At 37.2% G+C, this 12,988-nt stretch overlaps 1 protein-coding gene across 2 annotated transcripts in view; it reads left to right on the top strand.

Annotated features, from left to right (window-relative positions):
• The window catches only part of PPP4R2 (protein phosphatase 4 regulatory subunit 2), a 51,285-nt gene extending 46,000 nt beyond the window's left edge, over positions 1–5,285 (top strand). For both annotated transcript variants that reach the window (XM_023249965.2, XM_045051868.1), the window contains 5 exons: positions 866–903; positions 1,785–1,859; positions 2,096–2,239; positions 2,946–3,235; positions 3,490–5,285. In XM_023249965.2, the coding sequence (XP_023105733.1) occupies positions 866–903; positions 1,785–1,859; positions 2,096–2,239; positions 2,946–3,235; positions 3,490–3,809 (867 nt within the window). In that variant the 3' untranslated portion in view covers positions 3,810–5,285. The remainder of the gene's footprint in view (positions 1–865; positions 904–1,784; positions 1,860–2,095; positions 2,240–2,945; positions 3,236–3,489) is intronic.
• The last annotated feature ends 7,703 nt before the right edge of the window (positions 5,286–12,988 follow it).

The raw sequence follows: 12,988 nt of genomic DNA on the forward strand, positions 1-12,988 counted from the left end.
GGGCTACAGTGTTTGATTTGGGTGACCATAGACTAGTTATATAACCCAAGTCTCACTCAGTTTCTCATCTGTAAAGTATGGATAATAACAGGGTTCTGGAGGGGATCAAATGTAAAGTGCTTACTCTGGCTCAATACACATTTAATGAATATTGACTATTAATAAGGTTCGTATTACCAGGAAGATTATACTCTTAAAAAGTTCTTAGGCTCTTTTTTGGTATATGATGCTACTACACATCAGGCTTCTGATTGGGTACTGCTCTATAAGGAAATTCATTATACTTGGCCTAAGTATTTGAATCTCTAAATATCTTGGAGTGATTTCAATATAATGTAAGAGTGTGGCTCCACTGTATGATTGATAGATACACTGTCAGGACTCCAAAGTAGCTAGAGTAGAGTTAAAATAATACTGGCAGAAAAAGCAAATGGTTTAGTAGGTTATATTAGATTTAGTCTGGGGATGCCTGGGTGGGTCAGTTGATTAAGCGTCCAGCTCTTGATTTTGGCTCAGGTTATGATCTCATGGTTTGTGGATTTATGGGATCCAGCTTTGCATCAGGCTCTGTGCTCGCAGCACGGAGGCTACTTGAGATTTTCTCCATCTCTCTCTGCCCCTCTCCCACTCACATGCACATACGTGCTCTCTCACAATAAATAAATATTAAAAAAATAGTCTGTTATTGTTTCAGTTTCTCTTGTTTGATTAATCCTTTCTAACCATTTATTTCCTTGTATTAGTAAAATTGGAATAGATAGGCGCTTAATCTGTCAGGGGGATTCTGAGAAATTAAAAACAAATGATTAAACTTTATGTTGTAGTGCTTTCCCTCACATTAAAGCAAGAACTTTTGTTATTACAGAATGTGATGGTTGTTAGCTGTGTATACCCTTCTTCAGAGTAAGTATATATAGATTTTTGCATTTCTGTATGTTCTAATAATTGTATCATTTCTATTAGTCTTTAAAATAGGTTATATTTACTTTAGATGGAATGAAGCTTGATAACATTTATAAATACTTGTGAACCTACTACCCAGTCCCCCAAGTAGAATATTACCAATGACATTACCTCTATGTTTTTCTGATAAAGAGATGTGGATTAAAGTGATTTGATAATTTACTGTAATCTTTACATTTGTGGATTTGTCTACTGTCAGGGTGCTCGGAACCCTGAGATCCCATTCTAGATGCCTTACCATGGTGTTTGTAGGGCAAAACTCCTAGGTTTGGGATAGCTACTTGATGAGTTTCCTCTTCATAATGGAAAAGTATTTCCAGTTGTCAAGATTTATATAACAAATTAATGTATCCGTTTAAGACATAGTCTTTGGCACTATTGATCCTTTGTTTTGAGTGGATGTCCTGGGAATTACAGCAGTTAAGCCCTGTCCTTGGCTTCTACCCACTGGATGCCTGTAGGGTCCTTCTCCTTCCTCAAAGAATGTCTTCAGACATTGTCTGAAGTCTCCTGGGGCTGTGGGCTGGAGGAAGGAGAGCTGCGAGAATGATGTTGCCTCCTGTTGAGAAACACTGGGTTTATAAAACATCTGTGATTCCATAGGCAGTAACAGTGAGTTTGTTTTTAGAACTCTCACAAGAATAAACCTGTGGGAAATGAGATATTAAGGTAATCCCATAATTAGGTTGTTTCTCACAGAAGTCTTTTTGTTTGGTTCTGTGACCGTGAGATCTTACTTAAAAGATGTTTTAGGTCCGTGGCTCTTACCAAAATTAAAGAACTAAATGATCTGTAATGGTGTTTTTTTAATTTTCTCCTAGGAAAAACAATTCCAATAGTTTAAATCGAATGAATGGTGTTATGTTTCCTGGAAATTCACCAAGTTACACTGAACGGTGAGGTTATTGATTTTAATATCCAGAGAGATTGCATTTTCCTAATTTTGAGCAGCAGGTTCAGTATACTTTGTTACAAATTGGGCATTTTGTGGAAGATACAGGATAAATTAATTTGGTAACCCAAAATCTAAAAGTCAAAGTTAAATACTTCTGTGATGTGTATATATAAGCAAACTTTGGGAGGGCGACCTCTTACAAAAATGAGAAAATGATGTTCATTTATCTTACCATAGGTCTAATATAAATGGGCCTGGAACACCCAGGCCGCTTAATCGACCAAAGGTTTCTTTGTCGGTCCCCATGACAACAAATGGCTTGCCTGAGAGCGCAGACAGCAAAGAGTCAAACTTACAGCAAAATGAGGACAAAAATCACAGGTTTGTATGTGATTTATATTTTAAAACAAACATGTTTTCAAAAAAGGTTGACGTTTATTGATTGTTTTCAGCACTCATTATTTACTATTTACTGTTGTTTTGAGGAACACAGAAAGGTTTTAGTGTGTTTTACAGGAGCAGTCTGTGGCTTCTGGAAGTTTCCAGTATTAGTACATGATGAAGATGATCATAGAAAAGGCTGAAAACTGCTAATTTGGGGAGATCCTATTTATAGTAGGGTCTTAAGAAAGTAAAGTGGTCATGATATTTTTTATTTCTTGTTTTTGCAAGTAACCTGAAATGTTGAAATTTAGTGAGTTATTTCTCATTATAGATTATTAAAGGAAACCTTTGGTTTATATCCCATTTCACATTTTCTGCAACACATTAAGGGAAAGCAGACAAAACAAGTGAGCAATCTTAGTATATCCGTCTGGAGGACTTGCAGTTATGTTACGGGAAGCCATTTACTGCAGAATTGAACAGAAATGTCATGCAGCTTGTTGACTGGTTCTAGTGGGAAATACTCATTAAACGGTTGAGGTTCCCTCGAAATTATTGTGTTGTGTTTCTCTTTGCCCAGATGGTACAGTTTAACTTTGACAGTGAAATACAGTTTTAAAAATTACTAGACCTTAAAAGTGAGATGAGAATGTGGAAGATGAAGAAAATCTTACTAATGGCATTTTAAAAAAAACATTTACAGTGACTCTGTGACCGCTGAATCCGAAGGTTCCTCAGTGAGCCCTATAAAAAATAAACACCCAGATGAAGATTCTGTGGAGGCTGAGGGGCATGAGGTAAAAAGACTCAGGTTTGACAAAGAAAGTGAAGTCAGAGAGACAGCCAGCCAAACATCTTCCAGTGAAATTTCTTCGGTTATGGTAGAAGAAACAGAAACATCGTCGTCATCTCAGGATAAAGACAAGGAAAGTAGTTGTACCAGACAGCACTGTACAGAAGAGGATGAAGAAGAGGATGAAGAGGAAGAAGAAGGTATTTAGAGACCATCTGTAAAAGGGTGGAGTAAGGAGATCCTCAAATTCTTGTACTTCATTTTTGCGTGAAAGAATTTAACGTAATGGAACTCCTTATAATGCTGATGTTGGGCTTTTCTGCCACCTGTATGTAGTTGCTGCTGAGTTTCAGGGGATAGGATTTGAACTGTAGAATATCAGAATTCATGAAACTTAACTGTGGAGGTATTTTGAAAATAAAATTTAACTACAACAACATTTGCTTATTTTTAGAGTCTTTTATGACATCAAGAGAAATGATTCCAGAAAGAAAAAATCAAGAAAAAGAATCTGATGATGCCTTAACTGTGAATGAAGAGACTTCTGAGGAAAATAATCAAATGGAGGAATCTGATCTGACTCAAGCTGAGAAAGATTTACATTCTGAAGGTAGTGAAAATACAGGCCCTGTAAGTAGTGGTTCTGATTGCCATGAGACAGAAGAATTAGTAGGATCCAATTCCAGTAAAACTGGAGAGATTCTCTCAGAATCATCTATGGAAAACGACGAAGAAGCCACAGAAGTCACAGATGAACCAATGGAACAAGACTAACTATCTAGAAACATGTAGATGCAGTATTTTACATACAGTTCTGGTTTTACACTGTATAAAACTTTTATGTAATAAAATGGACCTCTAGTTTTTACAAGAGAAGCAGGTTGTAAAATAAAGTACTTTATGGGATAAATCCTGAAAGAGTTGTACATGTAAGAACTGTGAATATCAGCTCCTCTGGGTCCTGCTTACCGCTGACTTTTTTTTTTCAGTCTGGTCAAATCAGTGGTTTGTGTATAGATTTTTTTTTTTTTTTTTTTTTGAATTAAAGTTTTTAAACTGGAAGGTAATAATTATAATTTTGAAAACCTTTTGGAGATGATCACATTTAGTTTATACATATGCAAGAAGTCTTTTTGTCTTGTCTCTTTCTGACAGCTCTAGCAGTTTTCATATTTTGGTCATAGTTTCAACATTTTAACATGTGAATTATAGGGTTTCATGCTGGTTTCCAGATTTTATTGTTTGACTATGTACAATGGAACTTTAAGTCATATATACATATATATATATATATATACATATATATATATACACATATATATATATTATTCTAAGGGGGGAAATGTTATATTTTTCTGTTTCTATAAGAGATGAATACAGTGGATACTTTTTCTATTGGTAATGATTGAGTTCACCTCTTTCAGAAGACAGTTTCAGTTTCTCTTCTGAGTAATTCAAATAAAATCTGGCCCTTGTGAAACCCTGGAAATAAGTCTGTTGAAATACCAGGTTAAACACATTCCAAGAGATCTGTTCAAACTAAAATTCTTTTGTATACTTCTGAGGTGCCTGAGAAAAAGACTTCACTATTTATGAGAAAATATGCTTTATCTTGGAAACTGTGTTCAAACATTAGCTTACTATTTTGTAGAATGAATGCTGACATGAGACCATCTCAGAAGAACCCGGCAGGTTCCTTGACCTTTTTGCTTGCTTTTCTGAACATTGTGAATATTACACATTTCTTTCTAAATTATTCTAGAGTATGCAAATGTCATTGGTGTGAAACCCCACTGTACTGGAAGAATTAATATATTACTATAGTAATGTACTGGAGCTAAATGGCTGAAGCTTTAGGGGTGCATAGAAACCACCATAATTTGTATGACATTTTGAAGTGAATTAAATATTTTTGAACATGCTTCTTCGACAGCCAGTGTTATATTTTTCAGATTAACACAAAGCACAATGATTACTCTAAACTCAATATTTTCAAATTCACATATTTAAAGTCATGCAAGCTGCAACTTCCCTGTCAAAATTACTGGCTGCCAAATTTATACCTGTTTCTTCAGCTGTACCTTTTGATATTTAGAATTTTTAAATTTCTGTAAAGTAGATTTTGTAGAATGTAATGTGTTCACTGCCTTTGTGAAGCGGTATATAATTGTATAATTTCTGTGTGTAAACTGAATGCTTGGGCTTTCAATACAGTATTCATATAAAGCAATAAATATTAATGTTATGAAATATTCGAGTACATTTTTATCAAAATACAAAAGAATCCCTTTTTTAGTTTCAGATATCTGAATTACACAAATGAACTTAGAAAACTGATGCAAACAGTTTCTGACACTGTATCATAATCTTTGGGGTGATGTGGGTGGCAATTACAACTTTTGCATTTTGACTACTTAAATTGCTATAATTACCAAATTGGGCTCCGTTTATGTTTATAGGGTAATATACTACTGACTGACTTGACTGTCAGGTTCACAGCAGCTAGATATATTTATGAATATGTCTAATAGTTGACATAAAAACTACATATTGATTTACTGCGTCCAGGAGGGGAGAAAAAAATCACACATTGTAAATTTTTAGAAAATTTTTTGCAAAAATGTTAAAATGAAGCAAATTTTAAATGTGACATTCATTTGTAGTGACTTATTATTTTGTTGAGGGATATTTTGCCAATGAGAACAGATTTTAAACATTTTAAGTTTAGAAATTTTAAACTTTTCTTTAGAATATTTATGAAATTATTGTCAATAAACCTATTCTTTAAGATCCTGTGACCTTTGATATTTTTTGTTTTAATTGTGCCATGGACCATTTGTAAACAAATCAGTTTACTTTTGTTGGTTATAAGTTGAAGATTTAGCAACATGATTTTAAGGTCTGTGGTTTTATTTGTAAACTTGCAATTGCTATTTTTGCAAGGGCAAATGTATTTCTTTATTAAATAAAGTACAATAATGGTGAATGTACCAAAATGCCATCATTTAACTCTATGAGAGATCTGCATTTTAATCTATAGTTTAATAGTTTTAATATTTATTAGATATTCATATGTTGATCATAGATCAAACTTGTTGCTGTTTATACAGATAATTGTAGAATGCTCATGGGATATATTCTTTAGGATAGGTGGAATACTTCTGTAGTTAAACTGGGAAACCTTGTTCAGCTGGTTTAAGATATTGATGCCCATTTGGAAGTAGATTTCCGCAAGTATGCATAGGTGCACTTACACAGACTTTGCTTAATGAAAATACGAGTTTTAATAGTAACTGATTGAGATGTGAATCTTTTAAAGGCTAATTTTAGGCACATTTTCTTAACACATCAGCAAAGTCATTAAAAGATCTAAATGAAGCATCAAGACCTCAGTGATTAAAAATAATTATTTTCTTTTTTTGGCCTTGAGCAGATTGTTTACCTGTTAGAATCTAGACTCTGAACCCAACATGTGAAAAGGACTTTCAGTGCTGATGAGGATACAGAGTGTATATGTACGATGTTTTTAGCACTTTCCCCTTTTAAAAAAGTGAAAACATTATCCTAGTACATTTTTGAAAGTACATCTTTTCAGGTCTGAAAATGTAGCAGAACAGAGATGAGTAGTGGAAAATGTCCTATTTTAAATGTTGATTATTAAATAAGTTTAATCCAGTTAGGGTTTATTGTAACTACACCTTTCACACGTGTGGGCAGAGAGCAGTGGGATTCCCCATCAGGGGGCTGTCACCCTTTGGCTTGGGAAGGCGTCCTAGAAATCCTGCGCCAGAAGGTATAGCCTGTGAAAGCATGGAGGTTCAGAGTACTTTGTCTTGGTGGTGTAGATAGGCATGTATTTATGCATTTTTGCATTTGTAAAATCAGTAATTTTTCAAATAATGTAAATGTAATATACTAGATTACTTATAAAGGTACTGGGCAGAATCTATAGCTGCTACAATGTTTGATTATGAGAAATGTAACGTGATAAGAATGAAATGCAACTTGTAGAACCAAAGGAAATACACATTTTGGGTAGTGTTTCAAATTGTCTTCTGAACAGGAGTTTAATTACATTGGTTTTGATCAAACGAAGCTCACTTCTCTCGAGATTTGTGCTAATAAAATGGATGAATGCAAAAACACCTTGTAATTTTATGTGGAATTATTATAATTAGGTTTATTGGATTATTGGCCTAATAAGGATGCTAGTATGTATTGGTTAGAATACATCAAATAGTTCACATTTAAAAAATCAGTACACTTCCTTCGGAATTTTATTTTATTTCAATTTGGAGCCTAGATTACTTTGCCAAATGTATTATTTTCATAATGCAATAAAATATAAATTAGAAGAGTATCTTTGTGTGGAATTCCTTTATTTGCCATAATAGTTCACACTTCCTCTCTCCCAACTCCTCCTCCCCTAGTCACTTCAGATGCTGTAGGAATTCATAAGCATTTATTTCCTGGTCTATAGGGGGAAACGCCTAATGCGTGACTTTATTGCAGCTCTGTTTCTTGAGTGATAATGGTATTTCTGTGTGGAGGGTGCAACTGTGTCGAATGGACAGTTCAAACCTGGTATCTGATAAAATCCTGATTTACCTTATAAAAGTTTCTCTTTGGGAATAATATGGCACTAATTTGCATGCACAGATCTATAACATTTGTGTTAGAATTCTTTTAGAACTGCCTCTCAGACAACTACCGTGGCTAGAAATGTAGAATTGCCCTGAAAGAAGAGGATGGGTTCTGTTTTCTTTTCTGGGTTCTTGTTTCTTAATATGTACTGCACAGTAGGTGATAGTAAATAGTAACACTTGGGGCTTTGGATTCAGAAGATAGTACTAATTAACTAGCATGTGTCTGATTTAAAAAATTTTTGAGTTTCAGCTTCTTTATAGGATACCTAATTTGCCCCCAGGCAACTTTATTATTTAGTAAACGGAATTGGTATTACGAGTTTTGTTTGGGTAAGGAAGACTGATTCTTGCCCTAACTAGGAAGCAGCACAATGGTGGGCCCTTACCCTAATCTAGAATGAAGAGTATACTATTTTCTGTTGTCAACGTTTAAGAGCAACAGACGTTTTTGTCTTGTTTAAAATCGAGCAGTAGAGTTTGTGGTCTGGGATTTATAAACTTCCAGCCTTTTTCTTCCAAAGGCAATGGATTTTTTAGCTAAAAAAAAAAGAAAAAGAAATGTCAGCAATCCTGTGTTTTCCAGTCTGCACACTGCTCTTCTCCTCACTTTTATACTTGGACAAGCCAGCCCTGTGCTTGCCGAGTGGCGGACAGTTGAAATCAAGTGGGCTTGTGGATACTGTCTACACAGTCCACTGTGAGATTCCTAAATTTTACTAATCTTTTGATCACTCTCTGCCCACTTGAAGGGTTCTGTGTTCATCCCTGAAGCCTGTCTTTGCAGTGAGGCTTATGGTATTGGGAGCAGTCCACACAGTTGGATGCTCTTGACTGGAGCTCCATGAGCAGTTTGTATCACCAGGAGATAAGCATGCTGATGACACAAGACCTGGTGTCTGCAAGACCTGGCCTAGAGTAAGGAACAACACACCCTCACCTGAATAGGGGACAGTGTTCCTCTGACCCGGACGTTGAGTAGTCAAACAGGCCCAGTCCTGCTTTAATGTGGTATAATGGGACTTGATATTTGGTTTCTAGTATTAGTAATAATACTAAATGTAACTAATAGTTCTATCAAAAAATGTTTGCAGTTGGATAGGCTTGCAAGTGTTAATGCTGCTTATATTTGCTGAGAATTTGAGGGTGAATTATGTGGTATTGGGCTATCTTCGGATGTTTTTCTTTGCCTGGCTTGTGGTGCTACAGCATGGAAGAGTCAGGTTAGGTGATGACCCAACAACTGCCATCTGCATTTAGGAATGCACACAATCTTCCACTTTTCAATTTGACTAGGTACCTAAAATTAAGTTGGGTGGCAACTTGTATGAGCTGTGTCTTTGCAGGGAAAGGGGGAGGCTCAACAGAGTAGACTCAGCCCTTTTGTGACCTTTGAGGGATTTAGTCACTTTTGGAGAAGAAGTTTTTAATTCAAGGTGGTCTGAGAATTGAGATGTATAGGAGAGACACCTGAGTGCACTTGTGGCTGTGTGGGAAGGCTTCTCAGATTTGGCCTCGAAAGATGAACAGGACAGGGAGGTAGCAAGGTGTAATGGTCAGAATAGAAGGGCATAGGAGTTGGCAGTGATAAGCGTTAAGCCCAGCTGAGGCACTGTGGGTAGGTAACAGTATTTCTTTGAGCCGTAGTGTCCTCATTGTTGAAATGGGGAAATAGTATCTGCCTGGCAGTACTCTGGGCATTCAGTGCAATTAGGGGTATTAAACTAGATCTGGTTCAGGATCTGACATTTCTTTTTAGGAGAAACATGGAGGGGAAGCTCTGTATTGTTCCTGGGGATGACAACCGTTTTACCAGAATCAAAGTTGAAGTTTCAATCCTGGTCAATAACAGGATAATAATCGCAAGCACTAATTGAGCACTTTCTGCCCCTCCTTATCCTCAGCACATGTCACCTCTTTTAACATTCCCATCAACCCTATGAGGTGTGGAATGATATCCTCATTTTATAGACAAAGAGTCCCAGGGACCCTTTGAAAGTAGGTCAGAATGAGAATTAGGGGCTCTGACGCTAAAAAAAACCAGTGGTTTTTGTTGTTGTTTGTTTGCTTGTTTACCATTATGCTCAGATCCCTTCCAGTCTTGGAAGGCCAGGAAGGGAGCTGTTCCAGGTGTCCAAGGATTCTCAGATCCACCTAGACTGTCACATTCAGGTGCATCAAAGGGCTTTGCCAGTCAACAGACCCAAAGCACTTGGTTTCACACTCCATGTACTTCACTGTTTTCTGTTCATTTTTTTTCTATCACCCATGATTTTCCACGAGACGTTTTGAGTACACACTCTATTTTAAAAGTTAATGCACACCTGGCAAAAATTCAAACAAAATAGCATATACTGAATTGTTTTAGTCCTACCACCCTTGCTCCCATACCCCTCAGTTATATCCTCCCGCCTCAACCCTGAGGTAAGTGCTCTCACTAGGTGGGCCATAGTGCTTGACAGCAAAGATCCTGGAGCCAGATTGCCTGGATTTGAATCCCAGCTCTGCCATATGTTGTCTGTGTGATCGCACATCTCATCTCTAAGATGAGAATGAGGTCCCAACCTCAGGGCGTGACCACTACAAGAGATCCTCACTCTCCAGTGGTCTCCCCTGACTTCCTGTCCACAGTGAGGGGCACTTTCCTGCCCTGTTTAATATGGTTTTGTAATATGTCTGCATCAGTACCTCGAAAGCCACCCCAGTCATTTTAACAGCCGCATTAGTACGTCAGCATATAGATGAACCATGCTTGGTTTAACCAGCTTCCCTTTAAGAGACCTCACGAAGCTTTGACTTGTGGCCACTGTTCACCCAGTTTGAGCGGCTTGACATGGGGACGTATGAAGTCAGCTTCTCTCCTTACCCCCCACCCTGGGAAGAAATAGCCAACCAGCCACTGAACTTGAAGTATTCCTTAAAAGAATCATTAAGTAATGTGTGAAATAGATGCCCTCGTCCCTGGGATGTGGTGGAAGAGAGGATGAGGGATTACCTGTTAGGCAAACCACATGCTGTAATTGCCAGCCATCGAAAATAGTAAGAGACACTGTTACGTGAAGTAAGACGTTAGCTGCCCACTGAAATATGCTTCGTGATATTCCTGCACAGGGCATGGGTCAGTCACAACGGTGTCTCCTGGCTTGACATTTTCATCTCTTTTGATGAATTTTGTAATTTCTCCATTGTTTGTACTGCTTTGGCTTGTGATGGGCAATCCTGCAATGAAGCAAAACATAGCTCCACCTCTTTGTGCGTATTTTCATTTTTTAAGCTCTTGGTTGTCCCTTGGCAACAAAGTAGGGAATTAGTCTCCCACAATGACAAATACTCGCTTTACTAATTGCTGTCGTTTACTAATTACTTGCTCTTTTATTGTGACTTTCACGACATTTTTTTTCCCCTGAAGGGACATGATAACTTTTTGTCTCAGTGCAGAATCACAGTGTCAGTTAAAGACATTTTCAGCAGCAATTAATTTCAACCCATGTCGTGTACCAGAAATGCACAGAGCTCAGTTGGAGTGACAACGGTATGAAATGGTGACGACCACTTTGCATATGCTGTCTTGTGACCACTGCCACCACCACACAGGCCCAGGGCTCTTGAGAGATGGATGCACTCAGAGCTCTGAGCAGACGAGAGCAGGCCAGCATCAAACATCGCAAAAACAGCCATCAATCAATCCAGACGGTGATCTGTTGCTTCTTTGGTCATCCATACGTGTTTATTAAGAGACTGCTTATGAGCCTGGGCCTGGGAGTACAGCAATCAAGACAGAGAAACAAGGTAAGTGGAAATATATGTAAGACTGTGATGAAGGCTATAGAGCTGAGGAGTATGGGGAATAAAGGAGGGTAGTTCTATTTTAAATCAGGTGTCTCTGCAATGACATTTGTGTTAAATATGTCAGTTGTGCCATTTTTTTTTTATGTTGAGAACATCTAATACCTATTCAACCACTTTCACGTATATAATACAGCGTTGTTAGCTGTATCATGTGAACTTTAAAATCAGCTGGTGTGATTCCAGAAAAATGATCTGTCGGTACTTTAATTTGATTATACTACGTTTTAAAATTAAGTGTGGAATGAAGGGCATCTTTATGATGTTGAATCTTCCCAATTAAGAACATGGTGTAGAGCTGATAAATCAATTCAGTAAAGTCGCAGGATACAAAATCACTGTACAGAAATCTGTTGGTTTCCTATACACTAATAATGAAACAATGGAAAGTGACATTAAGAAAACAGTCCCTGGGGCGCCTGGGTGGCTCAGTCGGTTAAGCGGCCAACTTCGGTTCACGTCATGATCTCGCGGTCCGTGAGTTCGAGCCCCGCATCGGGCTCTGTGCTGACAGCTCGGAGCCTGGAGCCTGTTTCAGATTCTATGTCTCCCTCTCTCTGACCCTCCCCCGTTCATGCTCTGTCTCTCTCTGTCCCAAAAATAAATAAACGTTAAAAAACATTAAAAAAAAAAAAGAAAACAGTCCCTTTACAATTGCACTGTAAGCAATAAAATATCTAGAAATAAACTTAACCAAAGAGGTGAAAGACCTGTACTCTGAAAACTATAAAACACTGATGAAAGAAGTTCAAGATGATGCAAAGAACTGGAGAGACATGCCATGGTCATGAATTGGAAGAACAAATATTGTTAAAATATATGACCCAAAGCAATCTACAGATTCAGTGCAATCCCTACCAAAATACCACCAGCATTTTTCACAGAGCTAGAACAAACAATCCTAACATTTGTATGGAACCACAAAAGACCTCGAATAGCCAAAACAATCTTGAAAAAGAAAAACAAAATTGGAGGTATCACAATCCCAGATTTCAAGTTATATTACAAAGTGATAGTAATTAAAACAGCATGGTACTGACAGACGCTAAAAACAGACACATAGATCAATGGAATAGAACAGAAAACCCAGAACTCAACCCACACTTACATGGTCAATTAATCTCTGACAAAGGAGGAATGAATACACGATGGGAAAAAGACTGTCTCTTCCCCAGAAAACTGGACAGCCAGCTACATGCAAAAAATGAAACTGGACCACTTTCTTTCACCATACACAAAAACTCATAATGGGTTAAAGGTCTAAATGTGAGACCTGAAACCATAAAAATCTTTGAAAAGAGCACATTTTTTCTAGATATGTCTCCTGGGGCAATGGAAATAAAAGCAAAAATAAACTTTGGGGACTACATCAAAATAAAAAATTTCTGCACAGCAAAGGAAATTAACAAAACTAAAATCAGACTGTTGAATGGGAGAAGATACTTGCAAATGGCATAGGTGAAG

The sequence above is a fragment of the Felis catus genome, chromosome A2 (genome assembly GCF_018350175.1).
Source record: "Felis catus isolate Fca126 chromosome A2, F.catus_Fca126_mat1.0, whole genome shotgun sequence".
In the NCBI taxonomy this organism is placed as follows: domain Eukaryota; kingdom Metazoa; phylum Chordata; class Mammalia; order Carnivora; family Felidae; genus Felis; species Felis catus.